Source organism: Pogoniulus pusillus, chromosome 3 (genome assembly GCF_015220805.1).
Source record: "Pogoniulus pusillus isolate bPogPus1 chromosome 3, bPogPus1.pri, whole genome shotgun sequence".
Classification (NCBI taxonomy): Eukaryota; Metazoa; Chordata; class Aves; order Piciformes; family Lybiidae; genus Pogoniulus; species Pogoniulus pusillus.
The window spans coordinates 48775841-48802309 of record NC_087266.1 but is presented as its reverse complement, the minus strand read 5'-3'; the positions used below and the strand labels follow the sequence as shown (position 1 = coordinate 48802309).

At 44.5% G+C, this 26469-nt stretch overlaps 1 protein-coding gene across 1 annotated transcript in view; it reads right to left on the bottom strand.

The window, feature by feature from the left end:
• Positions 1-23577, bottom strand: part of RB1 (RB transcriptional corepressor 1) — a 75941-nt gene extending 52364 nt beyond the window's left edge. The window contains exons 1-11 of the mRNA XM_064175633.1: positions 23359-23577; positions 22945-23062; positions 14176-14288; positions 11963-12097; positions 11083-11121; positions 9934-9998; positions 8757-8867; positions 6611-6759; positions 5614-5691; positions 3179-3285; positions 2136-2213 (exon numbers count right to left, since the gene is read on the bottom strand). Coding sequence (XP_064031703.1) covers positions 2136-2213; positions 3179-3285; positions 5614-5691; positions 6611-6759; positions 8757-8867; positions 9934-9998; positions 11083-11121; positions 11963-12097; positions 14176-14288; positions 22945-23062; positions 23359-23459 — 1094 coding nt within the window. The 5' untranslated portion in view covers positions 23460-23577. The remainder of the gene's footprint in view (positions 1-2135; positions 2214-3178; positions 3286-5613; positions 5692-6610; positions 6760-8756; positions 8868-9933; positions 9999-11082; positions 11122-11962; positions 12098-14175; positions 14289-22944; positions 23063-23358) is intronic.
• Between the last annotated feature and the right edge of the window lie 2892 nt (positions 23578-26469).

The following is a 26469-nucleotide window of genomic DNA, read 5'->3' as shown; positions in this document are numbered from 1 at the left end:
TTTTTCCTAGAATGAGCCAGGTTGGAAGAGACCTCCAAGCTCATCCAGTCCAAGATCACCCAGCCCTGGCCACTCAACTAGACCATGGCACTAAGTGCCTTTTTAAATGCTAGTATAATCAAGAACGGTCAACAAGAAGCTTCTTGTACTTGTCAAAACCCAACACTTGTTGCCAACGACCTTCTTGTTAAATTCAGAGCATGTTAAAGGTGGTCCAGTTCCTGATACCACACATTGTCTATACACCAAAAGGCAAATGGATGCTATTATGACTAAAAGAACATCACTGTCCATTAGATACAAAGTACAATACTAAAGGGGCCACAAAGGCAATCAAATAAAACCCTTCACAGTCACAGGCAGTTAGAAGTCACTGCATGCATTGGTTGGTATCTATCTCAGCTGTACGTCTCCTTTTACTGCTCTTAGGAAGAAGCCCTTCAGAACCTCACTGCTGTTAGCTAGAAAACATTTGGTTTCTGCAGATGCCATTTAGTAGTTAGAGAGGATGCATAAGCCCAGAGGCTAACTCATGGTTCTGCAAGTATATAAACACCACAGAAGCATTCATACTAAAAACTGGTTCACTCATTTGAGAAAGCTGTAATAGTAATTAAGGGCACAGCATTCTAACTTCTATCATCTCTAAAGCATGCTAAAGAGAAAGGCATTTATACAGTGAGCATGGGACAAAAACATCACTGTGTGACTTTATTAAGCCTGATGGATGTTAGGAGGAAGTTGTTGGCAGAGAGAGTGATTGGCATTGGAATGGGCTGCCCAGGGAGGTGGTGGAGTCACCATCCCTGGAGGTGTTCAAGAAAAGACTTGATGAGGCACTTAGTGCCATGGTCTAGTTGAGTGGCTAGGGCTGGGTGCTAGGTTGGAGTGGATGAGCTTGGAGGTCTCTTCCAACCTAGTTGATTCTATGATTCAGAATGACTACCTGCACAAACATGTCTCTCTTTGTCCATACAGCACGTGGCATTACAGTGACACAGCTCCTTAGCTCTTGACTGTTCAGGAACTCTGAAGCATGACTAGGCAAAACCATAATTATTTTGTCAAAAAGCTATGTGACACAAGAGAAAAATGGTAGATGGAAATCTTTTCCTTAGTTAATGGAACTCAAGCTTGCAGATTTGCAGATCAACCTCCAACTAATACCACATTTGTACCTGCCGGGGTTTGAACAGGATGGAGCAGAGTTGGGCAGAACTGAGTAGTCTGAGAAAATAAGGAGAGTAGGCAGGATTGAGTAACTGAACTGATAAGGAGGCACAGCTGCAGAGGGGTGGCCTTGGGAGGCTAGCAGAGAAGCTGAGGGAGTTCTGAGCTGCATGGGGAAGGCAGGCTGCTCAGCCCTGGGAACAAGCAATGTTGTGGCTAAGTTGCTGCAAAGGGGGATTAAGGGGATAGTTGGTCAGGTCTGCCTCTGTGTGTGTGGACAGCCCATCTCTGCCTATGTAAGCCTATCAAAAGTGCACACCTCTCTCTACCAAACTCCCCTATGTAGGTATCACATTTAGCTTCAATAACCAGATGGACCTTTATGCAGCATACTGGTGTAAGGCCATGTCTCTTCTCTCCCTCTCCCCCGCCGCCTAGAAGAGAGCCCAACTCAACATCTACCAGATCTGTCCACTTTCCTTATAGGCCAAAATATGTTGGTACTCTGAAATGGTAACCTTCTCAGACACAAAAAGTAACACTAAAAAGGAAAAGATTGTGGGGGAAACTGTGTGTGCACACAGGTTGTTATAAGGAAAGGAAGGCAGAGCATGCAGAGCCAGAGCAAAGATGGAAAATGGAGGTGGAAGCACAGCAGACAAAAGTACTACCATGGAAATATAAAGCTGCATTCTAAGCAGAACAAGTAAAGTAACCCAGCTGACAAACATGTGCCTCTTCTTAACACCAATTCAGTGAATAGCTTTGTCTCTGCTTTCCAAGGAATGCACCATCAACTGAGGACAGACAGCACCCTCCAACACATGTTCATGGCACATTAGTGACCAGAACTACAGCGTTTTATTAGAAAAACCCCAGCTCCTTTAAAGTTAAAGTAACTAAAGACTAACACTTCTAGCCAGCATACAAACCAAGAGAGCACAGCTTAAAAGAAAAGCTCATACCGAACTGGAGTCTGTGGAAGCATAGGGTTAAACTCCTCATCTGGATTATTTTTCACTGGTGTTGTCTTCAACTGTGAGCTACAGAAAGAGAAAGCAAACGTATGAAGTACCAATGTAATTCAAAATAAAATGTTCTTAACCTACAGAAAAAGGTGGCATAGATCTTTAGGTTACCAAGATGTCCAAACTCCAGTTGTCAGAATGATGTAGTTTAAATTCCCAAGCAGACCTACTCTGAGCAGGATGTTGGACTAAATGACCTCCACAGTCCCCTTTTTGACTTCCTCTTTTTAGTAGAATTCTATTTATAGCAACTTATTTTACATGTATTAGCACCACTTGAATCAAATTCAAACCATATGTACTTTCCCAGCATAAATAATGCCACAGAATTACACTGTGAGTTATGGAAACGTTGAACTGCTGGGGGCCACTGGAACTCAGAGCATGGTTAAAGGAGTTCAAATGTATTAGTGTTACAGCACCAGGGAATGTGCCTCGACACTGGTACTCAATTGTTTACTCTGCTAAACCATTTGCAGTGTGTTTCTGTCCCATTCAAACTACCATTGCCCCAGCAATGTGTGGGTACAGGTCAGGAGTCAGAGTGGCCTGGCATCTTCCATATGTCACCAAGAAGGAAAAGCTAGACAGCGAGGACCCAAGCCCTTCTATGCCAGGTAGTCCCAGAGCTGTAACCTCATGTCAGACATATGCAGCCAACATAGCATAACATGGCCTTGGATGCCTCCTCACAATTCCTCAGCTTCCCCTAGATGAGAGGGGCCTTTACAGAGGGCAAATTAGAGTAGAGCTTCCAAATCCTTCAAGACAGAGTCACAGGTATGTATTTTCTAATTAGTTAAGCTATAAGGTAAAAGCAAGGCTGGGTTGCCAGAAATCTCTTTACTGAACCACAAACCTAGGAGATCAACAGGATACAGAGATCTCCATTTAGAACACATAGCAGAGGGGCAAAGAGAGAAATCAACACAAGTTCACATTTTCAATTACAGAATTAAAGCAGTAAGTGGAAATACTACCTTGTGACATCAGGCTGCAGAGTTTCATCATTATCCAGAAATAATCTTGCATCTATATCTTTGTTGCTGAGATAGAGCTCATCATACTGTTTGGAGAGAACTTCAACCTCAAAAAACATTGGGAGAAAAAAGGCTTTACTTCACAGGAACAAGTTTGGCAATTTACTGAATAATAAAAGCTGGCTCTACCTCACAAATACACTGCTGAAATGCTAAGAGAATAACCTTGGAGCTCAGAAAGTGACCTCTTAAGAGAAACAGATGAAACACACTGAGAGGAAGATGATCATTCCCAGGCAGAAAGGTAATCTTTCAGAACAGAAAACAATCTCAAATTATGAGACTTTTCTGAAGAAGTGTAGGTCTTGACACTAAAAATAGCTACAGCAGGAGACACAGACCTGCAAATCAACCTAATGTTTCCAGGCTTTTAAAAGCTCCCCTTCCAGAAGCAAAAAAGAGTGTCTCTAAGAGCAGGAAATGTAGCATAAATATCCTTAGCTAATTGGCTACATCCCTGTCTTTGCTGGTTTGGAGATGAAAGGCAAGACCCAGACTTGCATCTTCTTGTTCTACGTCAAAGAAGAGATCCCTCATTCCATACTGGTATTTGTGGCAGTATGGTTTAAGAGACATACCTATTTCTACACCAACATAGATGGCAATTCCTTACCCACACTGTCGTTTTTGAAACTATTCCTAAAAGTTTCTGAGCTGATTATATCCTCTATCAGTATGACTTCATTTTGTACACATTTCTGTTGCTGCTTTTTGGCTGTTTGGTTGTTGGTTGGTTTGCTTTTAATTACCAACTGGAAACCTGGAATTTAGCAGGGTCAGATGCTAGCCTCAACTTAAAAGCTGCTGCTGTGCTCCTGCAGAACTAAGCAGGCACCTCAACTATTTTTTTTCCTGAGCCTTTAAACATAGCAAATAATGCTATGCTCTAGCAAACTTGTACTATAAGCCCAGAAAACTGTACACATGAACTGAAACTAGTCCCCTCACTCACAAGAGAAAGCTGCAAATATCTCCTACACAGTTTTGTTCCTCACCCTCTTCTTTTTACCACCACTTACTTGACTTTTCTCCAAACTAATCTCATGGTTAAAACTTTGATATTTAGAACTACTAAGTCAAAGATTATCTTTAGAGTCCTATTATTACTTTGTTGCATTTCAGAAGTTCTTTATCTTTTCATTTTCCACATGTTCTTCTCATATAAAATGTTTGGCTTTCATTAACTCTGAGAAACTTCATTCTCAGTGCAAAACCCAGCAACTTAGAGTGTTCTGAATCAGTCTATCCCTTGCTTCATAAAGCCTGACCATCAAACACATAGTGAAGACAAATTAAATACCAGCATTAAGCCTCAAAAGCTCTTCCTGTTCGGGAATAAAGACTAAAAATTATGAAAGCTTCCTCTTTCTGCTGCCTCTGTTAACATGACTACAGCACCAAGTCTCAATTACACTGAAATTAAGGCGTGCAGTTTAAGACCGTGTGCATTTATAGACTGAGTCCACAGACTTCATACTGCAATAGTTCTACTTTAATAGCTTAAGATCATGGATACAGTTAGTAGGCTGAAGATGAGCCAGCAGTGTGCACAGGTAGCCAAGAGAGCCAGTGGCATCCTGGCCTGGATCAGGAACAGTGTGGTCAGTGGGATGAGGGAGGTTATTCTGCCCCTGTATTCAGCACTGCTCAGGCCACACCTTGAGTGCTGTGTCCAGTTCTGGGCCCCTCAATTCAAGAGAGATGTTGAGGTGCTGGAAGGTGTCCAGAGAAGGGTGATGAAGTTGGTGAGGGGCCTGGAACACAACCCTATGAGGAGAGGCTGAGGGAGCTGGGGGTGTGCAGCCTGCAGAAGAGGAGACTCAGGAGGGACCTCAGTGGTGTCTACAACTACCTGAACAGAGGCTGTAGCCAGGTGGGGTTGGTCTCTTCTGCCAGGCAGCCAGCAACAGAACAAGGGGACACAGTCTCAAGTTGTGCCAGGGGAGGTCTAGGCTGAATGCTAGGAGGAAGTTGTTGGCAGAGAGAGTGATTGGCATTGGAATGGGCTACCCAGGGAGGTGGTGGAGGCACCGTGCCTGGAGGTGCTTAAGAAAAGACTGGATGGGGCATTTAGTGCCATGATCTAGTTGATTAGATAGGGCTGGGTGCTAGGTTGGAGGTCTCTTCCAGCCTGGTTGATTCTATGATATGCCATACTTTGCTTTGAGCAAAAGCACTGGTTAAGTCTCAGGAAGTTAATTTATTAAACACAAATGTAAAAGCTAAATATGCCTCAGGAACACTGGAATGCCTGCTAAGCCACATTCCAGAAAAAGAATGCACCTTGCAAGGTCACCTTAGAAGAACTTGTGCTAAAGAAAATCCCAAGTGATTTGTGTGAAATAAAGCACTGTTGTTGAATTGTCTTAAATTACCTCTGGTAGTCCACTTGAAGCTGCAACACCAATGGAATTCAAGAAAGGAATAAAGCTTGTGAAATACACATTTTTGACCTACAAAAGAAACAAATAGCATCAGCAATGTACAGAGGCATGCACTGCTTTCCAAGCTTCAACAAGAATCTAAACAACACATCTCTCTAGTGCACTGTGTTTTGTTTTCACTAGAGCAAAAATGAAACTGCCTATGTATCATGCAGCAATATGTGAGCAAGAAGCATGGAACCCACTGCTGGAACATTAAATCACTAAACTGAGGGAAAAAATGCAACCTTTCCAGCCCTCCTGCATTTCCACTTCAATCATCTGCTTGGATATCCAACTGGAAATCACTCCTTTTTACCCACAAAGACTCATCAGTGAAAGAAAAGGGGAATGGGGTCCCAAGATTACACACAGAAGCAATGTGCTCGTTGAGGACATTTTCTCGTTGTGGGATGGAGCTGTGAAACCCCAACAGAACAGCCTTGTGTCCATCTGCAACATGCTGTGATCAGCACATAACTTTGTACTCAGTTCCTCACAGTTCAGTTATGTCCTAGGAAAGTCATGGACCTGATGGAGCTGGTCCAGAGGAGGGCCATGAAAACGATCAGATGGTTGGAGGACCTCTGCTATGAGCACAGGCTGGGGGAGCTGGGGCTGTTCAGTTTGGAGAGGAGGAGGCTTCAGGGGACCTAATAGCAGCCTTCCAGTACCTGAAGGGGGCCTGCCTACAGGAAGGATCGAGAGAAGCTCTTTACAATGGCCTGCAGTGACAGGATGAGAGGTGATAGGTTCAAGCCTGAGAAGAGCAGATTTAGACTGGGTGTTAGGAACAAGTTCTTTACCATAAGGATGGTGGAGCACTGGACCATAAAAGGGCTTGGGTTCTGCTATGAGGGAGGGTTTCTGTGTTTTGGGGGTTTGCTTGGTTTGCTTGTTTTTAACTGCCTACTAGGGAAACGATGGAATGTTCAAACACAGGCATTACCTCATCTAAATTACAATCATGCTCTTTACAAAGGACTTCAATAACTTTTGTATCAGTATCAACTTGCTTTGAAGCACGTGTACTCCTGTTCTGACCTCTTCTTGGAGTGCGAGCTGAGCCATTAACAGCCACTGCAGTCACAGCAGACTCTGCAAAGACACAACCACCCCAAGGGTTAAAGACTTCTTAAACTTAATGATATCTAAATTTACATTTCAGGTCCTCTTCTTAAATAGTTCCCTTTCTGTTGTGCTCAGCTGGATTGAAAAAAAACAAACAACTCACATCATTACAGAAAACCAACTACTTAAAAACTGCTGCATCAATGTTTGGACATTTTGCTATTGAAACACACAGAATGTAACATCATTTTCTGGAAGTAGCTTTGAACAAGCATCTCTTTTGCAAAGCTAGGAAGGCTTTATCTTTCCACAGAGGAGTAACTATTTTTTCCACTTTTACCTAAGTGAAAACCAAGCAACTGAAAGAATAACTTCACTTGATACACCCAGAGCTTAAAAGAGTCAATGCAGGACTGATGAGTGAACCTAGGATATGGTTCTACAGGGAATTCCTCCTTTCTCCAAACACCCACAGGCAAACAAGTAGGAACCAACCAGTTCACCTTGAAGAAGGTATAAAAAATCCTTAATTTAGTGACTACCACAGGCAGCTCTGGAACCCTCACTACAGGCAGGACATGGACCTGATGAAGGAGGTCCAGAGGAGGGTCAGGAAGATGAACATCTCTCCTACAAGGGCAGGCTCAGGAAGTTGGGGTTGTTCAGCCTAAAGGAGGCTTCAGGGAGATGTGATTAACACCTTCCAGTACCTGAAGGGGGCCTACGTGGAGGCTGGAAAGGGACTGTTTACAAAGGGCTGCAGTGAGAGGAGGTGGGAAGAAGTGTTTCTGAAGACTTGCAGTGATAGGAGAGGAGCAATGGTTTTCAACTAGAGAAGAGCAGATTTAGTTCAAGTGTTAGGAACAATGTCTTTACTATGCAAGTGGTGGAACACTCAAACATGTTGCCCAGGGAAGTAGCTGAAGCCCAATCCTTGGAGATATTCCAGGTCAGGCTCTACAAGGCTCTAAGCAACCAGATCTAGTGGAGGATGTCCCTGGTCACTGCAGAGAGGTTGGACCAGATGACCTTTAGAGATCCCTTCCAACTCAAACCAATCCACAATTCGATGACACTGTCAGCTTGAAATATGTGCATTATATTAATCTCACACATTGATATTGTTAAGCTGACACTCTAATGAGTATGGTGATCTCCTCTGTAACTTCAGTTCTGTTTGATAACTGTTTTGAGAAGATCCCACAAACTCCACTGCTTGGGTGCTTGCATCTTAACCCCCTTGCCTTGAGTCAGATCACAGAGCCTGACGTCACTCAGTACTACGTGAAGCCTCTTGGTCACGAGGATCTGGACAACACCTCACATTATCTGCTACAAGAATGGAGCTCTGGTTGACAGTTTACACAGTACCTGCACTTACTACACAGCTTCAAGTTAGAAACCTTAATGCCTTACTCTTGACAGTGATAGCCCTCTTTGCAATTCAGTCTGATGTGGCAGTGCTGCTTTTCGCGATACAACGCACAAACCCAAAATGTTTCTAGGAATGAGCTAGTAGGAGGTCACAGTTTCACTAAGAATACATCAGCATGGGACAGTTCAAACCCAGGTAATTTCAATTTAGTATCCTTTGAAAAAGATCTGCTTTATAACTTTTGAAATCATCAGTACTATGTGCCTGTCCTGCTACAAATAACAAATTCAAACCCAAAATACTAGAGAAGGGATGCGGGGATCTGCTTGTCACAAGCACAACCTTCCCCACCTTTTACTTGTATTGGCATTAGACTAAAAGCAAGTTTATTTCTTCTCACCTGAAACAAAAAAATTACCAGATCAAATAAAGATCAGGCAGAGGTGGGAGAATTAAAAAGAGAGAGACACTGCTATCTTACTCAGGTAACTCAAGTTCACCAACATCTAAATTGAACTAAAACACCAAAGTATCTATTTTAATAAAGTCAGGAAGCTTTCTTATGTCAATTATTAATGTTAGCAAGATTCCAATAGGAGCTTAGCCAATTTACTGTCTACTTTTTAAAACAGAAACCTGAAAACCTTACTGTATGGTTCCTTGAGCATAGCAGGAGGCGACAGCTTGATAAAATATTCTAAGACGCACAGCAACAACTGGAAAGAAATCACCAGGTCATCTTCCATTTGCAACACTTTACCTGCAAATGGTTAAAAAGGCAGAAAAGAAAAATCTTTGTCAGATGTTTGATGGAATTTTAGAACTAGTTCTGAAAAAAAAAAAAGTTAAGATTTGGAAGTTCATTTAATAAAATGTTAAAATTGGAACTCAAAAAGCATCACGCAGGATGACCATGTTCTTCAGCTGCTGGATGGCAAACTTTAGCCTCCCTTACTCTCAGTGAAAATGAAGGCTAGAGAAACTTCAGGAGTTTTGCTCTATGATTATGCCAGGAGAACTCTGGTGAAAACATTCCACCATGCCCAGCCTGATTTCAGTGGCAGAGTTGTACATACTTTGCTGATAACACTGACTTGCAGTAAGCAGCAAATATGATCAATTATTCATTCCATTCTTGTAGGAGCAGCACAGCAAGAGAGGACTGCATGGGCTGCTACCACTGCTTCATCACTCAGCTTTAACTAGACCTCCTGCCTTTGTAAGGAAGGATCATAGCATTCAAAAGTCAATTTTGGGGTCTTACTATTTTACAATACTACCTTTTATTAAATGCATTTTATTTATTTACATACACAGGCCTATTAAAAAAACCCCAACCCTGCCAGTGTTTTGGTTAATTATCCATTACTAAAATGCTGGCAGACTACAAAGGCACCTCAGAATAGATAGAATACCAACTTTTAAAGTTAAAAAAACCTTACAAAGCTTAGATATAGATAATGGCACTTAGCGCCATGGTCTGGTTGAGTGGCTAGGGCTGGGTGCTAGGTTGGACTGGATGATCTTGGAGGTCTCTTCCAGCCTGGTTGATTCTATGATTCTATGAATTCTATACATTATGTATTGACTGTACTAATGAATAAAAATCTGGGTTCTATACATATGTAGTAACAAGGAATAAAATAACCAAATTGCATTAAAATAATTGTGGCTGAGTAGCTACAAAAAGCCAGACAATCAAAACATTCTGGGTCTATACCTTGCATGCTTGTAATAAGGATGTTAGTCTTGGACTGGACACACAAAAGAAATCCATAATTTCAACAACATGACCTAAAAATAACTGCCTTTTAAGCAAAACTCACCTTTTGCCAGCAAAAAAGTAATCCAGCAATTTTTTAGGAATATAGAACTGAGTTCAGTAGAAATCCTGTAGAGACAGAAAAATAAAGACTCTGCATTAAGAGCTCTGTAAGAATTGAAACCACAGCTTCTGAAAGCATAGAATCACAGAATATATCTGGTTGGAAGAGACCTCAAAGATCACCCAGTCCAACCTCTGACCCAGTACTGAAGACTCAACACTAAGCCATGTCCCTAAGCACCAGGTCCACACACTGCTTGAATTCCTCTAGGGATGGCAACTTCACCACTGCCCTGAGCAGCCCATGCCAGTGTTTGATGACAGCCTCGCTGCCCTTCTCCAGACATGCTCCAGCACCTCAATATCCTTTTGACAGTGAGGGAGCCAAAGCTGAACACACTATTCACAGTGTGGCCTCACCAGTGCTGAGGCAGGGGCACGACCACCTCCCTGTTCCTGCTTGCCACAGGTTCTACTCCAGCCATTGGCTTTCTGGGCCCCATGCTGGCTCACATTCAGCCAACAGTACCTCCAGGTCCCTCTCAAAGTTGCAGCTTTCCAACAACACATCTCCAATATGCTTCAATCTATGGAACAACTTAAGACAACATGCAGCACTTCCCAAATTGTTATTAATCATCTCATTCTATTCTCTATCTCATCATGAACACACATTTCAAGAAAACTAAGTCTCTGCAAAGCCATCTGAGAATCAGGAAGTAACTGTTTCACCCTTGGAGGAGAAACTGAAGGTAGATAGCTCACTTAACTGTCATACAAGCTGCTCTCTCTTGTGCTTTTGACTAATGTCCTATTCTCCAATCACAGCATCAAGTCAAGCTCATTTGGGAGTTGCTAAGGCATCTTTCCATCCACTCATCTGTTGCTGTTATTAGGAATTCTACTCTCCAAATTTGTTTCCACCATGCCAAGGCACCAACCATTGCGTGGGGATCCTCCATGGCCAAGTGATTAAACATACATCACTTCTGTAGCTTCCAACAGCTCACTGAAATTTAAAGTCCCCACTAAATGCAACTTAAACATATGACATATATGACTTAGTTTAATCTTAGTGGGTTAAAAGATAATATGCTGGTATGTCTTACATATGATCTCAAGCAACATAATTTTGGGAAGTCAGACTTACTCACTACTAGGTTGTTCCAGATAAATAAGGCCACAGGTCCTAGAAAATAAAAATGAATGCTTATTTTTAAACAGTTTCCTGAAAGCAAATTATGCAGCACCTTTGATGTCAATGTAGCACAAGAACACACCAGTTCACAACTTACTTTAAGAAATGTTGGCTCTTAGAGAACAGACAAACAGGCCCACTGCAGCCCTGCCCGAGCTGAAATAATGCAGCTGTTTGCATGCTTATGCCAAGGCTCAAGCAGCAAAACAATGCTCATTTGGTATAATAAAATCTATGACTGTTTCCTTGCAGAAAGGCAAGATTTGTATGCACGCTGTAACTCAGTAGCCTGTACAATAAACTAAATGTGCCATGACTGCACAGAACACTCTGTGAAAGGGCATTTTAACACCTTCACTATTTGTGCAGAGTCAGTGCAAGTCTTGTAGGATAATGGTGCTCCCTGATCATTCCAGGCACATGTCATTTCAAGTTTACTCAGGAACAGGAGAGGAAATAGAAAGGTCTTTCAAATCAGGATTCTGGCAGGTAAAAAGGAACAGTCCATTAAATTAAATAAACCCAATAACAACACCCCAGACACAGTGCTAGGTTGTAAAGCAATCTTCTCTAGATCTGCAGAAAGCTTAACAGAGGGACTAGCAAGAACTTGCTGTGCTATCATTTGTACTGCAACAACACAACTGTTTAACAAAGCATTGTAGCAGTTCCTGAGGAACACCTAAGAGGCAGCTCATTTTCACTGCTCTGCCAATATTAGCACATGGAGTTTAAATGAGCTCTTCCAATACACAGCTCAAAAAAGCCCAAGTACTCAGATGTTGACAGTCAGGAAGAACTCCTCTTTTCAAACTGAAAACCATTATGTTACCTTTCAAACTTGTGGTATAGTGCAAGTAATACATCATATTTCTTCTTCAGTCTTGATACAGTGCTATCAACTTTAGTGCTTACAGTGTCCATGTTAACATCCACCTCTTTCAGAAACTGAAAAAATGTGCACACACTGAAAGAAAAAAGGGAAAGGATCACAGATTATCAGAACTCTGAGAATGAGGATTTTGAAACAGCTCTTGAAATAGTCCAACTCCATCAAAACCCACTGCCTGCCTTCACTGGGCTCCAAGCATATTCTTACTCTGACTAGCACTGACTGAGGACTTGGCACTAGGAAGCACTACTTGTTTACCTCAAGCACCACCTTTACACTTTCCAGATGTAGGAGTAATGTGCACCCAGGGAGCAGACACATCTCAAAACATGAGCTCTGTTACAGGTGTTATCCTTGGAGATATTTGCTAACCAAACCCACATCTGTCTTCAATGTTTGCCAGTAAAACTACAAATACCCCAAACCAGGCATCACAACTTCTGTTCCACCTAAAATTTCTACTGTAGAAATGTCCTCAGTACGCTAAGAAGATGGAGCTTAGCTCCATCCATGCTAAGCAAAGACCTAGGGATGAAAACTGAGAGGGAATCTGATCAATGTCTAGAAAGATCTGAGGGGTGGGTGTCGAGTGGGTGAGGCCAACCTCTTCTCTCTGGTGTGTGGTAATAAGACAAGGAACAGTGGCTGTAAACATGAACACAGAAGGTTTCACCTCAGCATGAGGAGAAACTTCTTTACAGAGAGGATGACAGAGCACTGGAACAGGCTCCTCAGGGGAGTTGTGGAGTCCCCTTCTCTGGAGACTTTCAAAACCCACCTGGTTGCATTCCTGTGCAGACTACCCTAGGTGATCCTGCCTTGGGCAGGGAGGTTGGATGTGATCATCTCTGGAGGTCCTTTTCAACCTCTAGCATTCCGTGAAATTCACTAAATTACATGAATTTCAAGTCTTGCAGGAGAGCAGAGAGAGAGAGCAGAGAGAGAGAGCAGAGAGAGAGAGCAACAACAAAATCTTCCTGCGTGGCTCTAAAGTTTGACTAGCAGAAATCTCTGCCAGTCTGTCCTTAGAGCTGACAAAAAGCCTGAGGCTACCAAGCCATTGGGTATCGCTAAACTCAAAGATCAGCAGAGTAAGGGCTTACTGTGTGAAAGCCTAAGGAAAAAGTCTCTTTCAGCTCCCAGCACAAGCTGGCCAGTACTCGTGTGGAACAGCTAAACAGCACTGCACAAACACACTTACATGTCAGCCACGCTGCTGCAAGTAGAAGAGGCATGGAGAAGCACTCATAGCAGATTACCTCCAGGAAAAGGCTATTCTGGCCCAAATCTAGGACTACCACCACAACATACTCAGTGTTATGCCTCTCCCTCCTGCCCTAGAGCATTGAAAGCCTCCGCTACAGCACATGCTTTCAAGACATGACAATTAACAGGCAGAGAGATTTGTCCAAGGGAAAAAAACATCAGTGCCAAAGTACACCTATTGCTGCTATTACTTTAAAAGTTAAGATTTCCCTATTATCTTAATTCCTGCATTGTAACAGCAACAATCATAGAATCATAGAATCAACCAGGTTGGAAGAGACCTCCAAGATCATCCAGTCCAACCTAGCACCCAGCCTTATCCAATCAACCAGACCATGGCACTAAGTGCCTCATCCAGTCTTTTCTTGAAGACCCCCAGGGACGGTGCCTCCACCACCTCCCTGGGCAGCCCATTCCAATCCCTTAGCAAAAAGCATGTACAGAAATACAGTATCTAGACTGGCATTAATATATTTGACAAAGAGCAGCATGCTGGACAGCTGTTTGAAAAGTAACCTTTTTCTCCCTCTTCTTGATTTAGCCTAAACTTAGAGTTTGAAAAAAAAGCTTTCACAGAAAATCCTGATGCAGGGAAGGACAGGAAAAATCAAGGTGAACTGATTAAGACTTTAGGTTGAGCAAGACCAAGAATCAGCTATGTGATACAAGCAATGCCAATTACACCCGAGTCAAACAAGTGTCACCACTCCCTCAACTCTCAGTTTACCAAAATATTCAGAACTCCCCTAAGAAATCTTCCCATTAAAATCAACTAGCCTGATAGGCACAAAGATTCCAAATGCTTTATTAAATGCAAATGGCTTTAGTATCTTTATTAAAACTAGTTAATGGTTAAAATCTGAAGTCAGACACTTAAATTCACTCACCTTACGCTTACACTTTTCAGAAGCTCTGTGAAAGTAAATGTCATTTCATCTAGATCAACTGCTGCAATGAAGATGCAGACTCCCCATGTTTCTTTTCTCTTTTTGTTGTAAGCCTTTTAGAAAAACAAGAAAATGGTTTTTATTGTTATTATGAAAAAAAACACAACAGGTAATACATGGAAAGCATTATTTTGTTCAAACTAGGTTAGAAATGGCCAAACAATTACTTCCAAGTGGGTTTTGCACAAAAGAAAGGCTTTGCTACAAGATGCACTCCCACCTTCCCAGTCACTCTCAATAATCCTTTGCTGAGAGGTATTAGAAGCTACCAGGCTCATAGGAACAGAGCAATGTCCTGGTGGATGAGGATCTGTTTTCCTGTATTGATGTCTCTGTGCACTGTGAAAATCATTTGAAGGCTGAGGCTAGCTGGTGACTCACCTAGAAGACACCACTGCTGCTGAGATCAGCTGCCCTAGCTAAACAATGAAGTTCTCTTCGCTCCTTCACTTTGCTCCTGCAAACTCAGACCATAACATTGTTCTGTAAATACACCCTGCAGGATGGGACTGAGTGCTAGGAAGTGGTGCAGTTGTTCCTAGTTTGATGCCTATCCAAATAGGCTGCCCGGGGAGGTGGTGGAGTCGCCGTCCCTGGAGCTGTTCAAGGCAGGATTGGACGTGGCACTTGGTGCCATGGTCTGGCCTTGAGCTCTGTGGTAAAGGGTTGGACTTGATGATCTGTGAGGTCTCTTCCAACCCTGATGATACTGTGATAAGCCTAGCTCTCCTAGGCAACTTAGCCCTGCTCTGGGAGGATGAGTGCCTGACAGCTATAGCAATGGTTTATTTGGCAGGAGTGAGGTCTGATTTTGCAAGAACAATCTTTAAACTCCTTAGCCAGTACGATTGGGTTAGTAGCTTCTTTATTTCTACCATTAGACTAGACAGCAGCTTGTCATTCCACTAGATTCAAACCATTATGGTGAGTCAAACTCTAACATTAAACAGGACTATTCCCACATACACTGCTGCTGCTGCTAGAGGATGCTTTGGGTACCTTCTTTCAACCAGACAGATGCTGCATGACTTCTGCCCTAACAAAAAAATTTACATGGGACTAAAGATAAATCAACTCCTTTGTCTTTTATAGTAACTAAGGAAATGTAAGCAGCATCTGAACACGCCCATGCCCACCTCTTAACACCAGCTGCATGAGAGAGGAGAGGAAAATGTGAAAGAACACTGTACTAGAGCTCTACCATCAGGCATTGCTGGTTAAAACACACAAAGGCACAAGTAAACTGCAGCTTCCTCAGAAAACAAGACTATCTGCCCAAACAGGAAGATTTTAGTGATTGTAATATATAAAATATAAACACCATGTGGGAAGAAGAGGGAAGAAGAGATAAGGAGAGGTCCCCTTGGCAAGTCAGACTCCCAAGCACTCCTCCCCTCCCAAAGTTCGCAGCCATTATTCAACTTGACTTCTACAAAATGAGTTAGAGCTGACTGCAGAACACACACACAGTAGCATCACTCCACTCAACTGCTTTGCCAGTATCATAACTGCAGGGGAACCAATCCTATGACACGAATTAACAGTTTGTTTACAGCCAAAGCTACATGACTCACCCCAGATGGACTTGAGGGCATGGGAATGGACACGAGACAAATTCACAGCCAGAAATTAATATCTGAGGGTTTTTGACCACACTCAGACTCAAGATCTTTGTTGATACAGCACCGTATCTGACTGAAGATCTTTGTTGATACAGCCAGGACAATGGCTCAAGGTTTGTCTTTGGCTGTCAGTCAAATTGTGCTAGTTTGAGCCTAGCTGGGATGTTTTGGTGAGAAGAACTAGATGTCAGGCTGTGAAAAGGAAACAGTGGTGATGGCTGCTGCTCTCATAGGCTTGCTGAGATGTATAAGAACAAGAAAACAAATATAGGTAACAGAGCCTCTCTCTGTCTCTGGGCTGCACTTCTCTCTCTCTAACCTGCCATCTGTGTGACTAATCCTTCTGCTTCCTAACCCCCCTGGCCGAACCTCCAAACTCACCTTGAACGCAAGGCAAAGCCTGGGGTAAGGTAGAGGAGTGGGAAGAAGGTGAAAGGGCAGTTGGGAGCCCCTCCTGGGGACTCAGGTTTCTGGGAGGGCTGTTGTGTTTCTGTATTACCTTTTCCCTTCTCTATTTCTGTCTATAGCTGTATCCACTGTAAATATCTGCCTGTATATTGTGCTAAGCTGTAAGTATAAAGCTTCATTCAGTTCCCAGAGGCTGAGTCTAGTCTGGGTGATGCTTTTTACTTATGGGGGGAGGGGGGGGGCAGGTAACACCCAAACCATCACACAGATTCCATAAAATACTTTCAACCAATCTCATTTCAACTCATCAAGGACTTCAACCCCCAAAATGCAGCTTTTGGTAGGAAAATCTCTGAAACTCTTTCAGGACATTTCTTTTGCATTCTGGACTCAGTATTACTACCACTACTTTGGCAGATTGTTTTCACTAAATTGAGGCAAACTCATAATCTGAAGGACTCATATGCTTAAAATGCTCAAACTGAGCTACTGTGAAATGAGACTCTTGCTCCTCCTTTAGAGATGTTGCTGGAAGGTGTTAAAGGCACTAAGAGGAGTATTCTCTTCAAGAGGTTCTCCAGTGCTATAAACCAACCACAAGGAGAGGAGCATCACAGAAATTCTCAGTCCTAGTTAACAATTAGGGATGTTTATTATTCCGTCAACGCTCACAACAGTTTTGATGACAGCCTACAAAAGTAATCCAGGAATAGAAACTCTAAATGATGTGTAAAAGAATGTCAAAAGAAATGTACATGAGTAACATGCAAATACAGATGGGCACCTGAATCCGATGGGATACAGATGGGCATCTGAAACAAATGGGATGTGGGATGTCATACTGCAAATACTCAAAACCTGGGTTTTGAAGGGATGCCACTGAGTTGAATCTGCTTTCCTCAAGCAGTTCCCTGCAGAAACAGATTACTGCAATACTTGGGAGAAAAATGCATGGTCAAAGAAAGCTAAGACTAGGAAGGACAAGATATGCAGAGTGCAAACCTTCCATCATCAGAGTTTAACAGCGAGTTAGACACAGGATAGCAACTACTGAGGAATTCATGAGTCTAAACAGCTCAGCAGCAGCAGCAGGAGCAGTGGGCCACATTTCCCAAGCAGTGTTATGAACAGCAAACCATAAATGAAACACACCACATATTACATACAGCAAGTTGGGATGATGAGGTTGAAGCACATCCAACCCTATGCCTTGAGGTCCTTGGCAGACTCCAATTTCTATACACTTCTCAAACCACTTGAATTTTCTATGCTGAAGTTTGGTTCCAATTTAGTCACCACATCATCTGTTCTTCACATTGGCTCTTCCCAATACACTCTGTTTTCTCTTTCCTCCTTACATGACCCAAAATTCTACTTCAGATTCTCATTTTGTTCTTCTTAACAAACAGTAGCAGAATCTAACACCCTGAACTTTTTTCCTAGCAGTATTAGTGCAGCTTCCTGGATTTTTCTGGTCTTTCTTACACCAACAATCCCATGCTGCTCACCAAAGCACAGCACTAATTCCACTCCATCTAGAGTTTACAGGCACTATCAATTTGTAGTATAGATTTCAGGACAGTAAAAAAAACAGTAAGAGAAGCAAGCATCAGAGCCAATTATTAAGCCAGTAACTGTGGGTGTACAAGTTTTGAAGTGAAGACAGTAAAAACTACAAACTCTACATCAAATGTTGTTTGCATAGGTAGTTTGCTTTGGTAAACAAGAGACATTAGAGAAAGAATCAAAGTCTTTGCATGACATGAATACAAAATCTCTTCTTTATATATAGACTTTCCTGTCTACAATAAACTTCTATACTCAGTAGATATAAAAAAATACTAAAAACCAAAACATCTTTCTGGCCATGCATCAGATACATTCACACCATACAGCAACTGCACTGATTCACTATACTTCTGGAATGAGTGTTAGGGGGTTTGCCACCATATTCAACAGACAGTCACAGTGTTTGGAACAACCTCTCTCTGCAGCTCTAGTTCTTCCAACTACAGGACAGACTCATTCTCCAGAAACATCATGTACTCGCCTCTCTCCATCACCTTTCTCTTCACCCAATAGATCTGGTTGGAAGAGACCTCAAAGATCATCCAAATCCAACCCTTGACCCAGCACTTCTCACAGCAGTTCAGCTGTTTCAAGAATTCATAGAATCATAGAACTAACCAGGTTGGAAGAGACCTCCAGGATCATCCAGTCCAACCTAGCACCCAGCCCTAGCCACTCAACCAGACCATGGCACTAAGTGCCTCAGCCAGGCTTTGCTTGAACACCTCCAGGGATGGTGACTCCACCACCTCCCTGGGCAGCCCATTCCAATGCCAATCACTCTCTCTGCCAACAACTCCCTCCTAACATCCAGCCTAGACTTCCCCTGGCACAGCTTCAGACTGTGTCCCCTTGTTCTGTTGCTGGTTGCCTGGGAGAAGAGACCAACCCCAGAGATCCTTCCCAACCTTAATGATCCTGTAAGGATAATGACTCTGTGACTCTTGCAATTGGTGTCCCAGCTGTGGTAGGGTGCAGCTGCACATCATTAGCTCAAATTGCTGCAGACATAAGGCACACTGAGTGCTGTAAGAAAAGCAACAGTGCAGAGCTATGCCAAGCAAGAAAGGTAACATTTCAGAAACAAACAGGATCATCAGGCACTCAGATATTTAAAATCAAAAATATCAGTGTGGAAAGGTGTGACAACCTGAAGCAGAAAAAGCAGTGAGTTAGCCACTTGTGGTGGTGTCAGTGGCTTCAGCAAGTGTTGGCACAGAGGATTCATTCTAGGGAGAAGCAGATACCAACTTTTGTCCTCCTGACTCATGTCTGCCTGGACAGTAAAGACTCCTAGGTTGTCTCACTGAACTGCAGGCTTAGACCAACAGGCCACTACATCTGATTAATCTTTTGTATGCATATGCCAAAAAAATCATTGCTTTGCACTTTTGAGCTGCACATACTTTGCTTGCACAGCTTCTCTGCATATGATTACATGCACCCTAAGTGACCCAAACAGAAGAGTACTAAGACATTTCCACTTTAAGTCACTAAATAGTCACTGAGCAAGGATACAGCAAGTGTCTAGACTAGGTCCAAGCCCACATCTGCACTACTAATCTCTACCAGTTATCACAGTGCCTTACATTTGGGCCATGCCATTTTCTGGCTAGTGTTATAAGTCCATTCACAGCCTCAGAGGCTTGGCAGGTGTGATTCTGAGATCAGCCACAAAGAACAAGGCCAGTGTGCCAGGGAGAGTAAGATTTCCAGTCTTTAAGGTCTGTAAATGGCTTGAGAGTGAGATCATTAGATGCTACCTCTATTTCCACCAGTGCTCTGATGACCAAACGTCGCAGAGGGGAAATTAATTGATGTGAGATGCTATGTTCCAAAATTAATAGTGTTCATTACTGTTGCTGTTCAGAACTCTGCCACCCCCTACCACTCATTTGAATAATATTTTGGTTCTTCCACAGTCATGGAAACATTCTATGGATAATATCTAGATCTAGGAATAACCAGCAAAATATAGAAACAGGAATTCATAGAATCATAGAATCAACCAGGTTGGAAGAGACCTCCAAGATCATCGAGTCCAACCCATCACCCAGCCCTATCCAGTCAACTAGACCATGGCACCGAGTGCCTCATCCAGTCTTTTCTTGAAGACCCCCAGGGACGGTGCCTCCACCACCTCCCTGGGCAGCCCATTCCAATGGGAAATCACTCTCTCTGTGAAGAACTTCTTCCTAACATCCAGCCTATACCTACCCTGGCACAACTTGAGACTGTCCCCTTGTTTTATTGCTGGTTACCTGGGAGAAGAGGCCAACCCCCACCTGGCTACAATGCCCCTTCAGGTAGTTGTAGACAGTAATAAGACAGTAATAATTGAGCTGGAAGAGAAGGTTCCGTGGTCAATATGCCACTTGCCCAGTAGCTGGGCTCAAGCTCTGTCTGCTCTGTGGCAGAAGGCAGTAGAGAATTACAAAGAGGCACTGAGCATTTACTCACAGATTGTTATTATAACCCTCGTGGGGGCTGGCCACAGTCCAGACAGTGCCCAAATGCCTTCAGGGGACTCTGTCTTGTTGGACATTGAGGCTTGAACCTTGCCGGCCTCTAGGGACAGGATGCAGCCAATCTCTGCCCTTGTCTCCTGGCTGCTTCTGGACCATCTGTGTATGTGCCCAGGGACTCTAGGCAGGACCTTCAGGTGCAGAGGCAGATGTGTGCAGTCTCAGCACCATGTCAGCTGCCCACACAGGCTGATCGCCTGCAGGCATCCAGGCTCTGCTCCTGGTAACTGGTGGCAGTGGAGTTTAGCAGGCAGCAATAAGGCAGTGTGCAATGGCAGCAGGGCTGGGCACAGCAGAGAGCAGGCACAGAGCAGGGAAGCAAAAGCAGGGAAGCAAAAGCAGGTTGTTCACCTGCACATCTCCTGTTACCAATGTGGGCCGAGATTCATTGCCCTTTGGACACAGAATGCCAATCAGGATGGCAGTTAGCCAAACCACACCATATGAGGCAAAGCCACAGGCTCACTTTTCCCTAATTTGGGAACAGCACAGGCCTTGCACCAGGCAGGCACAAGCTAAGTGTGTGTACCTTACTCCATAGGGCCCTGGGCAGGCCAGACTCAGTGGCTCCAGGCCCTTTTGTGTCCATTTCCAGTGCTTGCCTCTCTGGTGAAGCAGAAAAACATGCCTAGGCAAGGCAGGACATGGATAAGCCTACCACAACACTTCAGCCTCAAGTCAAACCAACTACAGGGTTAAAGAGAAGTGTTCTGGTATGTATTTGTCTCAACTGGTGTTCTGCTATATCCCTGTTTTCCTGAGAACAGAAAGCTGCTACGTAAGAAGATTTCTCTTTCAGTTCAGAACAAGTCAGTACAGAAGCATGTCAGTTAAAACACACGTAGCTGCCACTTGCAGGACAACCCCTGGGACAGCCTCTCCAACACATTACCTTTACCAGAGGAGAGAATGGAATGGACATTTAAATAAAGACTCAGGAATTCCTCAGTCCCTGCAACTTGAACCAGAGCCACCCTGAAAAGCCCTACTCCCCATGATGACAACTTGACTTGGAAAGAGAGGTACCAGGCTGCTTGTTTGCTTGACTTCACACTTAGACAAAGCCAGCAATGATGTCAGCTACAAGGAGCCACTCCAGTGCCTCCTGGCCCCTGTGGAGGCACATACCCGCCAGCTTCTGCACTTGGACACCTTGCTGATACATTAAGAAGCATGAAGAAAAAACTGCTGTGAATCATGATCTAACACAGACTTCCTCCCACACACTGAAAGGCTCCTGGCACAGGCCTTAACTGCATTTAACTGCGCAAAACAGTTCATGTTAGCTACATGTCCTACACAGATCTGGTCACTGCTCTCTTCTGAGCAGGTAAAGGAAGTCGTCTTCGGATGCTGAGAAGAGGGGTTGCAAATACTCTGTGTTTTACCTGGCCACTGCTGTACAGTGATCAATGAGAATAAGCAAGTGAAATTTTGCAGAATGATACCCAAACCTGCCTTGTTTTTTTCCCACTCAGTAGAACTCACCACTGTTTCAGCTCATACAGAGCAGCTCGATTATGTTTTTAAGCCAAGGTTCCCTGGGAACATGTACAGCCAGAAATTGCATCTGTTACTGAAACAGCTATGCAGTCTCACTTCCATGCTGTTACTGTATGGAGCTGCAGAACCTGAATGCATCAGGAGCTGGTGTGCCCATAGCCATAACACTACACACGGTGTTACCAGCGACAGCCCAGCAATGGCAGCTCACCTCAAGCTGCAGAAGAATAAGCTTAAGTTGCAACAAATACATGGACACTAAGCCATACACGACAGGAATCACACCCCAGCACGGTATTTTAAATGCAATCCTGTTCTGTATACCACAGCTTTGGTCACGATCCAATCCCACTGTAGATGTTCTTGGAGCCAGTTTGTTGGGACAGCAGTAACAGACTGAGAAGGGAGGGGAGAAAGTCAGGAATGGGCATAATACTTTAATCTGTTTACACATGCCCAGTGACTAACTTTGAACGGAAATACCTAATGATAAGCACATACAGCTTAACATCATGCAGTAGGAAAAAAGTTTAACATACAGACACCCTTCTCTCTGCAACAGCCTTCTCCAGACCCTTTCTGCAGCCTCACAAAGAAGGATGCAGTAGGAAGAAAGGCACAGAAACACGTAACGAGATGACCCACACAAAGCTGACTCAGGCACACTTGCAATAACTTGGGGTTCAAAAAATTAGCTGATCCTATAGCATTGTTTCTACTGCCATTTATTAGCAACCTCAAATAGTTTCTGAGTCTGGAAAATACCAACAGAAAAAGGAGATAAACAGATGCCCGTTTCCAGAGGCGTGAATAAAAGAAGCGGGGATGTGGCGCTAAGGGACGTGGTTTGGCACCAGACTTGGCAGAGTAGATAATGGTTGAACCTGATGATCTTAAAGGTCTTTTCCAATCAATTCTTTGACTATAACATCCAACTTCATTCTAACAGCACCTGAGATACAGTCATACTGCACAAGCTTCGGCTGCAAGACACTGGGCCTCCGGTCCGCTGAATACTTCAGTCAGGGCAGGGGACAGACACCACTCAACAGAGGTCCGAGTTACAGGCAGCAGGTACTCACCAGAGCTCCATCCACAGCCGATAAGCTCTCATACGTCTTCCACGCTTTCTCTCTCACACTATCCGACGCTTTCAGAGCATCGCAGAGGGCAATGAAGTCAGCGTCACCGATTTCGAGCCTAGGGAAAGCCAAAGGCGTCAGCAGCGGGGTATCCATGCAGCATACCAGCTACACTGCGCAGCACGGCTACGGGAGAACGCCGGCTGCCGGAGGACGCCGCGGGGTGACACCGCCCCGCTCGCAGAGGAGCCTGAGACGAGTCACAACACGGAGGTTCGCGGCAGAGAGCTACGGCAGCGCAGCAAGGAACGCCACCGCCAGCCGCGCCGCCGCCCGACCGCTCCACCAGCCCTCCCTGTCGCGACGGCTCCCGGTGCGCTCACGCAGAACGATCCCGGCCTGGGCGGCGCTTACCGTGTAGCCGCGGGCGGCGGCGGCGCGGAGCCGCTGTCAGGGCTAGTGCGCTGGCTCCGGGCGGCGGCGGCGCCCGTCCTGCGGGGGGCCTTGGGCGGCATAACAGCCCGCGCACGGGCGGCCCTAGAGGCACCGCCGTTCGGCGCCCGCCGCGGGCAGCAACAGTGAGGGGCCGCCGGTGCCGCTCTCCTCCCCGCTGCCCAAACCGCGGGAAAACTGCGTCACCACCCGCCGCTCTGCCGTCACTTCCGGGCCGGCTGCGCTCCCCGCCCTGCCGCCGGCGCGGAGCGGCCACCGCGCCCCGACACACGCCGGGTGGGGCGCCCGGGAACCCGGAAGGAAAAGCCGCCCGCGCCAGCCTCCGGCCAATGAACGCGCGTCCTGCTCCGCGACAGCCAATAGGAGCCGGCGCCGCTCCGCGCGTCCCGCAGCTGCAGCGGGGCGCGGCCGCCGGCGCGAGAGCCGGGCTCGCGGGCGGGGCGGGGCTGAGCCCCGGGGTGAGCAGGGGGGCGGGGGGGGAGCTGCGCCGCTGCCCGCGGGTAACAGCGCGGCCGTGCCCTGCTCCGCGGCCGCTCTCCTTCCAGCCTCGGGCTGTACTACAGCTGGAGTGAGAGCTGAGTGCGCAGCAAGCAAAGGAACGAGGGCAGCCGCCTGTCTCCTGGCGGGGGCAGGAAGGTCAGCACCGCTTCCACGGAAAGGGCGCACCTGCGTTAGAGGGTCTCCAGGTCCTTCAGCCGCCCCTAGCCTGGCTCTTCCTCATGGTTCAGGCACTCAACGAGCTGCGGGCAGAAGAATAGACCTATATAGAAAAGTAACTCTACAGAGGTAGAGCAGGACAGAAATCCTGGCAAATACTTTATCTCTCACTCTGGTGTCCATCAGAGTCATCATTTAAAGTATTACTTTTAACGCCGTGCATGATGATTAGGGTTAATGCAAGACATTCTCCAGGCTACTGGCATCGTTTGGATGTTCAGTGGATGACGCTGGAGTCCCAAAGATGCCCTCATTCACAGGTCTGCTCTGCTGTCTGCAATACCACACATCTGCATGTGGAAGGCAGGTCACTGCTGCGAACCACTACACCTCTCAGATGCTTCTGGCAGCTGCTTAGAAAAAGCAGTAAAGACTCTGTGCATAACTCTCACTTGTCTGTAAAGCAAACAGTTCCAGTGAGAGAGCTGACAAAGCTGAATTAAAGAGTACAACTACTGTATCCAATAAAAATTAACTAGTATTTTTAAGAGCCACACACCATTAATTTGTTCAGCCTTTTTCTTATTTTACTTAAAGGAGGACAGACCATTTTCCTGGTTCATAATTGGACTTCAGTTAAAGCGAATGCAAAACAAATGGGACTTGAGTCAAAGTACACAAGTTGTGCCAGGGGAAAGTCTAGGCTGGATGTTAGGATGAAGTTCTTCACAGAGAGAGTGATTGGCAGTGGAATGGGCTGCCCAGGGAGGTGGTGGAGGCACAGTCCCTGGAGGTGTTGAAGCAAAGCCTGGCTGAGGCACTTAGTGCCATGGTCTGGTTGAGTGGCTAGGGCTGGGAGCTAGGTTGGACTGGATGATCTTGGAGGTCTCTTCCAACCTGGTTGATTCTATGATTCTATACACCAAGTGAAATGTTAGACTTGTAGACTGTAGTGGAATTTAGGCATTCCTTATGACTCTAGTAAAACTGACACTAACTACACTGCTTCAAAGGACCTTTTAATACATCTTGTAATCAGATGACAGCTATGTGCTTTGGAAGATTCAGGATCTAGAACTGCATGTTGAAGATTTGGAAACTGGAATTGCACGTCATTTACCATGGACAGCTAAGCACGTGTACCAGCTGGGAAAATAAAACCCTAAGCCACAGATGAGTCCATTGCCCTCTCCACACCACTGGCTGTAGGAGCACAAAAGAATTTAAACTGGGAGCAAAAGCTGGTCGCTGCCATTGGAGGTCTTCCCAGCTGTCATCAAGAAGGAAACACACCCTCTTGGGTAGCTTGCCTCACAGTCTCTTTAACATGCTTTTAGAGCCAGGTCCTAGATCATCCAAATAATAGACAAAGAATTTGTGTTGCTTCCATGCCCCTTGTGCATTAGTGCTTATATCCTCTTAAAGAACTGACTCAATGTAAATATGGAGTTTAGAAAACTGTTTGCAAATCCAATTTTAGGCACTTTTACATCAAGCAAGGCACTAAGGACTCCCATCCATAACCAGGTGCAAACAAAATGTGATTTCAGAGCGCCTCAAGGAGAGACAGAACATGAATCAAGCTGCAGTAACTTTTAATCCTCCATTCTGGAGCCTCAGATGTAGCAACTACATCTAAACTGCAGCAAGAAGACTTAATGTGTATGTATGTACTTACAAAGAAAGGCACATAGATATGCAGCAATTATATGTACATGTATATGTACACATGAATTGCTGCATGTCCCCCATACACACCTTGTTACACATATACTTATTTCAGTGATTTAATCCTCTTACTGTTTCATGTTTTCTTTTAAACTGAGCCTTTGAGCTGTTGGAATAAAATGACAAAGGAAAGAAGAAAACCAGCTCTTACTGGGATGAAAAAAAATTATAAACATATATATATATAAGATCAAATAAAGCATTAATGATAAGTTCCCATCTGACCTAACAATAGCTTTATTCTAAACATCTTGCTACAACATTTTTGGAAGAGTAAGTCAGAGAAAAATGGTAATCTGTGAAATGCTGCCCAGTCAGGCAGCAGCCCTGGCTCATTGTTTCCAGCTGCTACACAATCTTATGTAATTTTATTATCTTAATTTTTCACTTAAAAACTGTTGCTATAGTTTCATGGCAATTACCACTGGGAATAGAAGTCATGCTTTCACTGGAAATGAACCCAAGCCTTTTTACCTTGGCTTTTACTGCTTAGAGACCATAGCTGCTTGCTGCTTTTTCAGCTTGCAAAAAAAATGCAATACCTGTAATAGAGAAACTTAAACGCACCTCATAGGCTACTTACTTGGAAGACTTGCTGCTGATTTTTATTATCATAGAACTTTACCACTTAAGTTCCAGTTAGAATAAAATCAGTTCTTCTGGACACATGACAGGAATAACACTAAA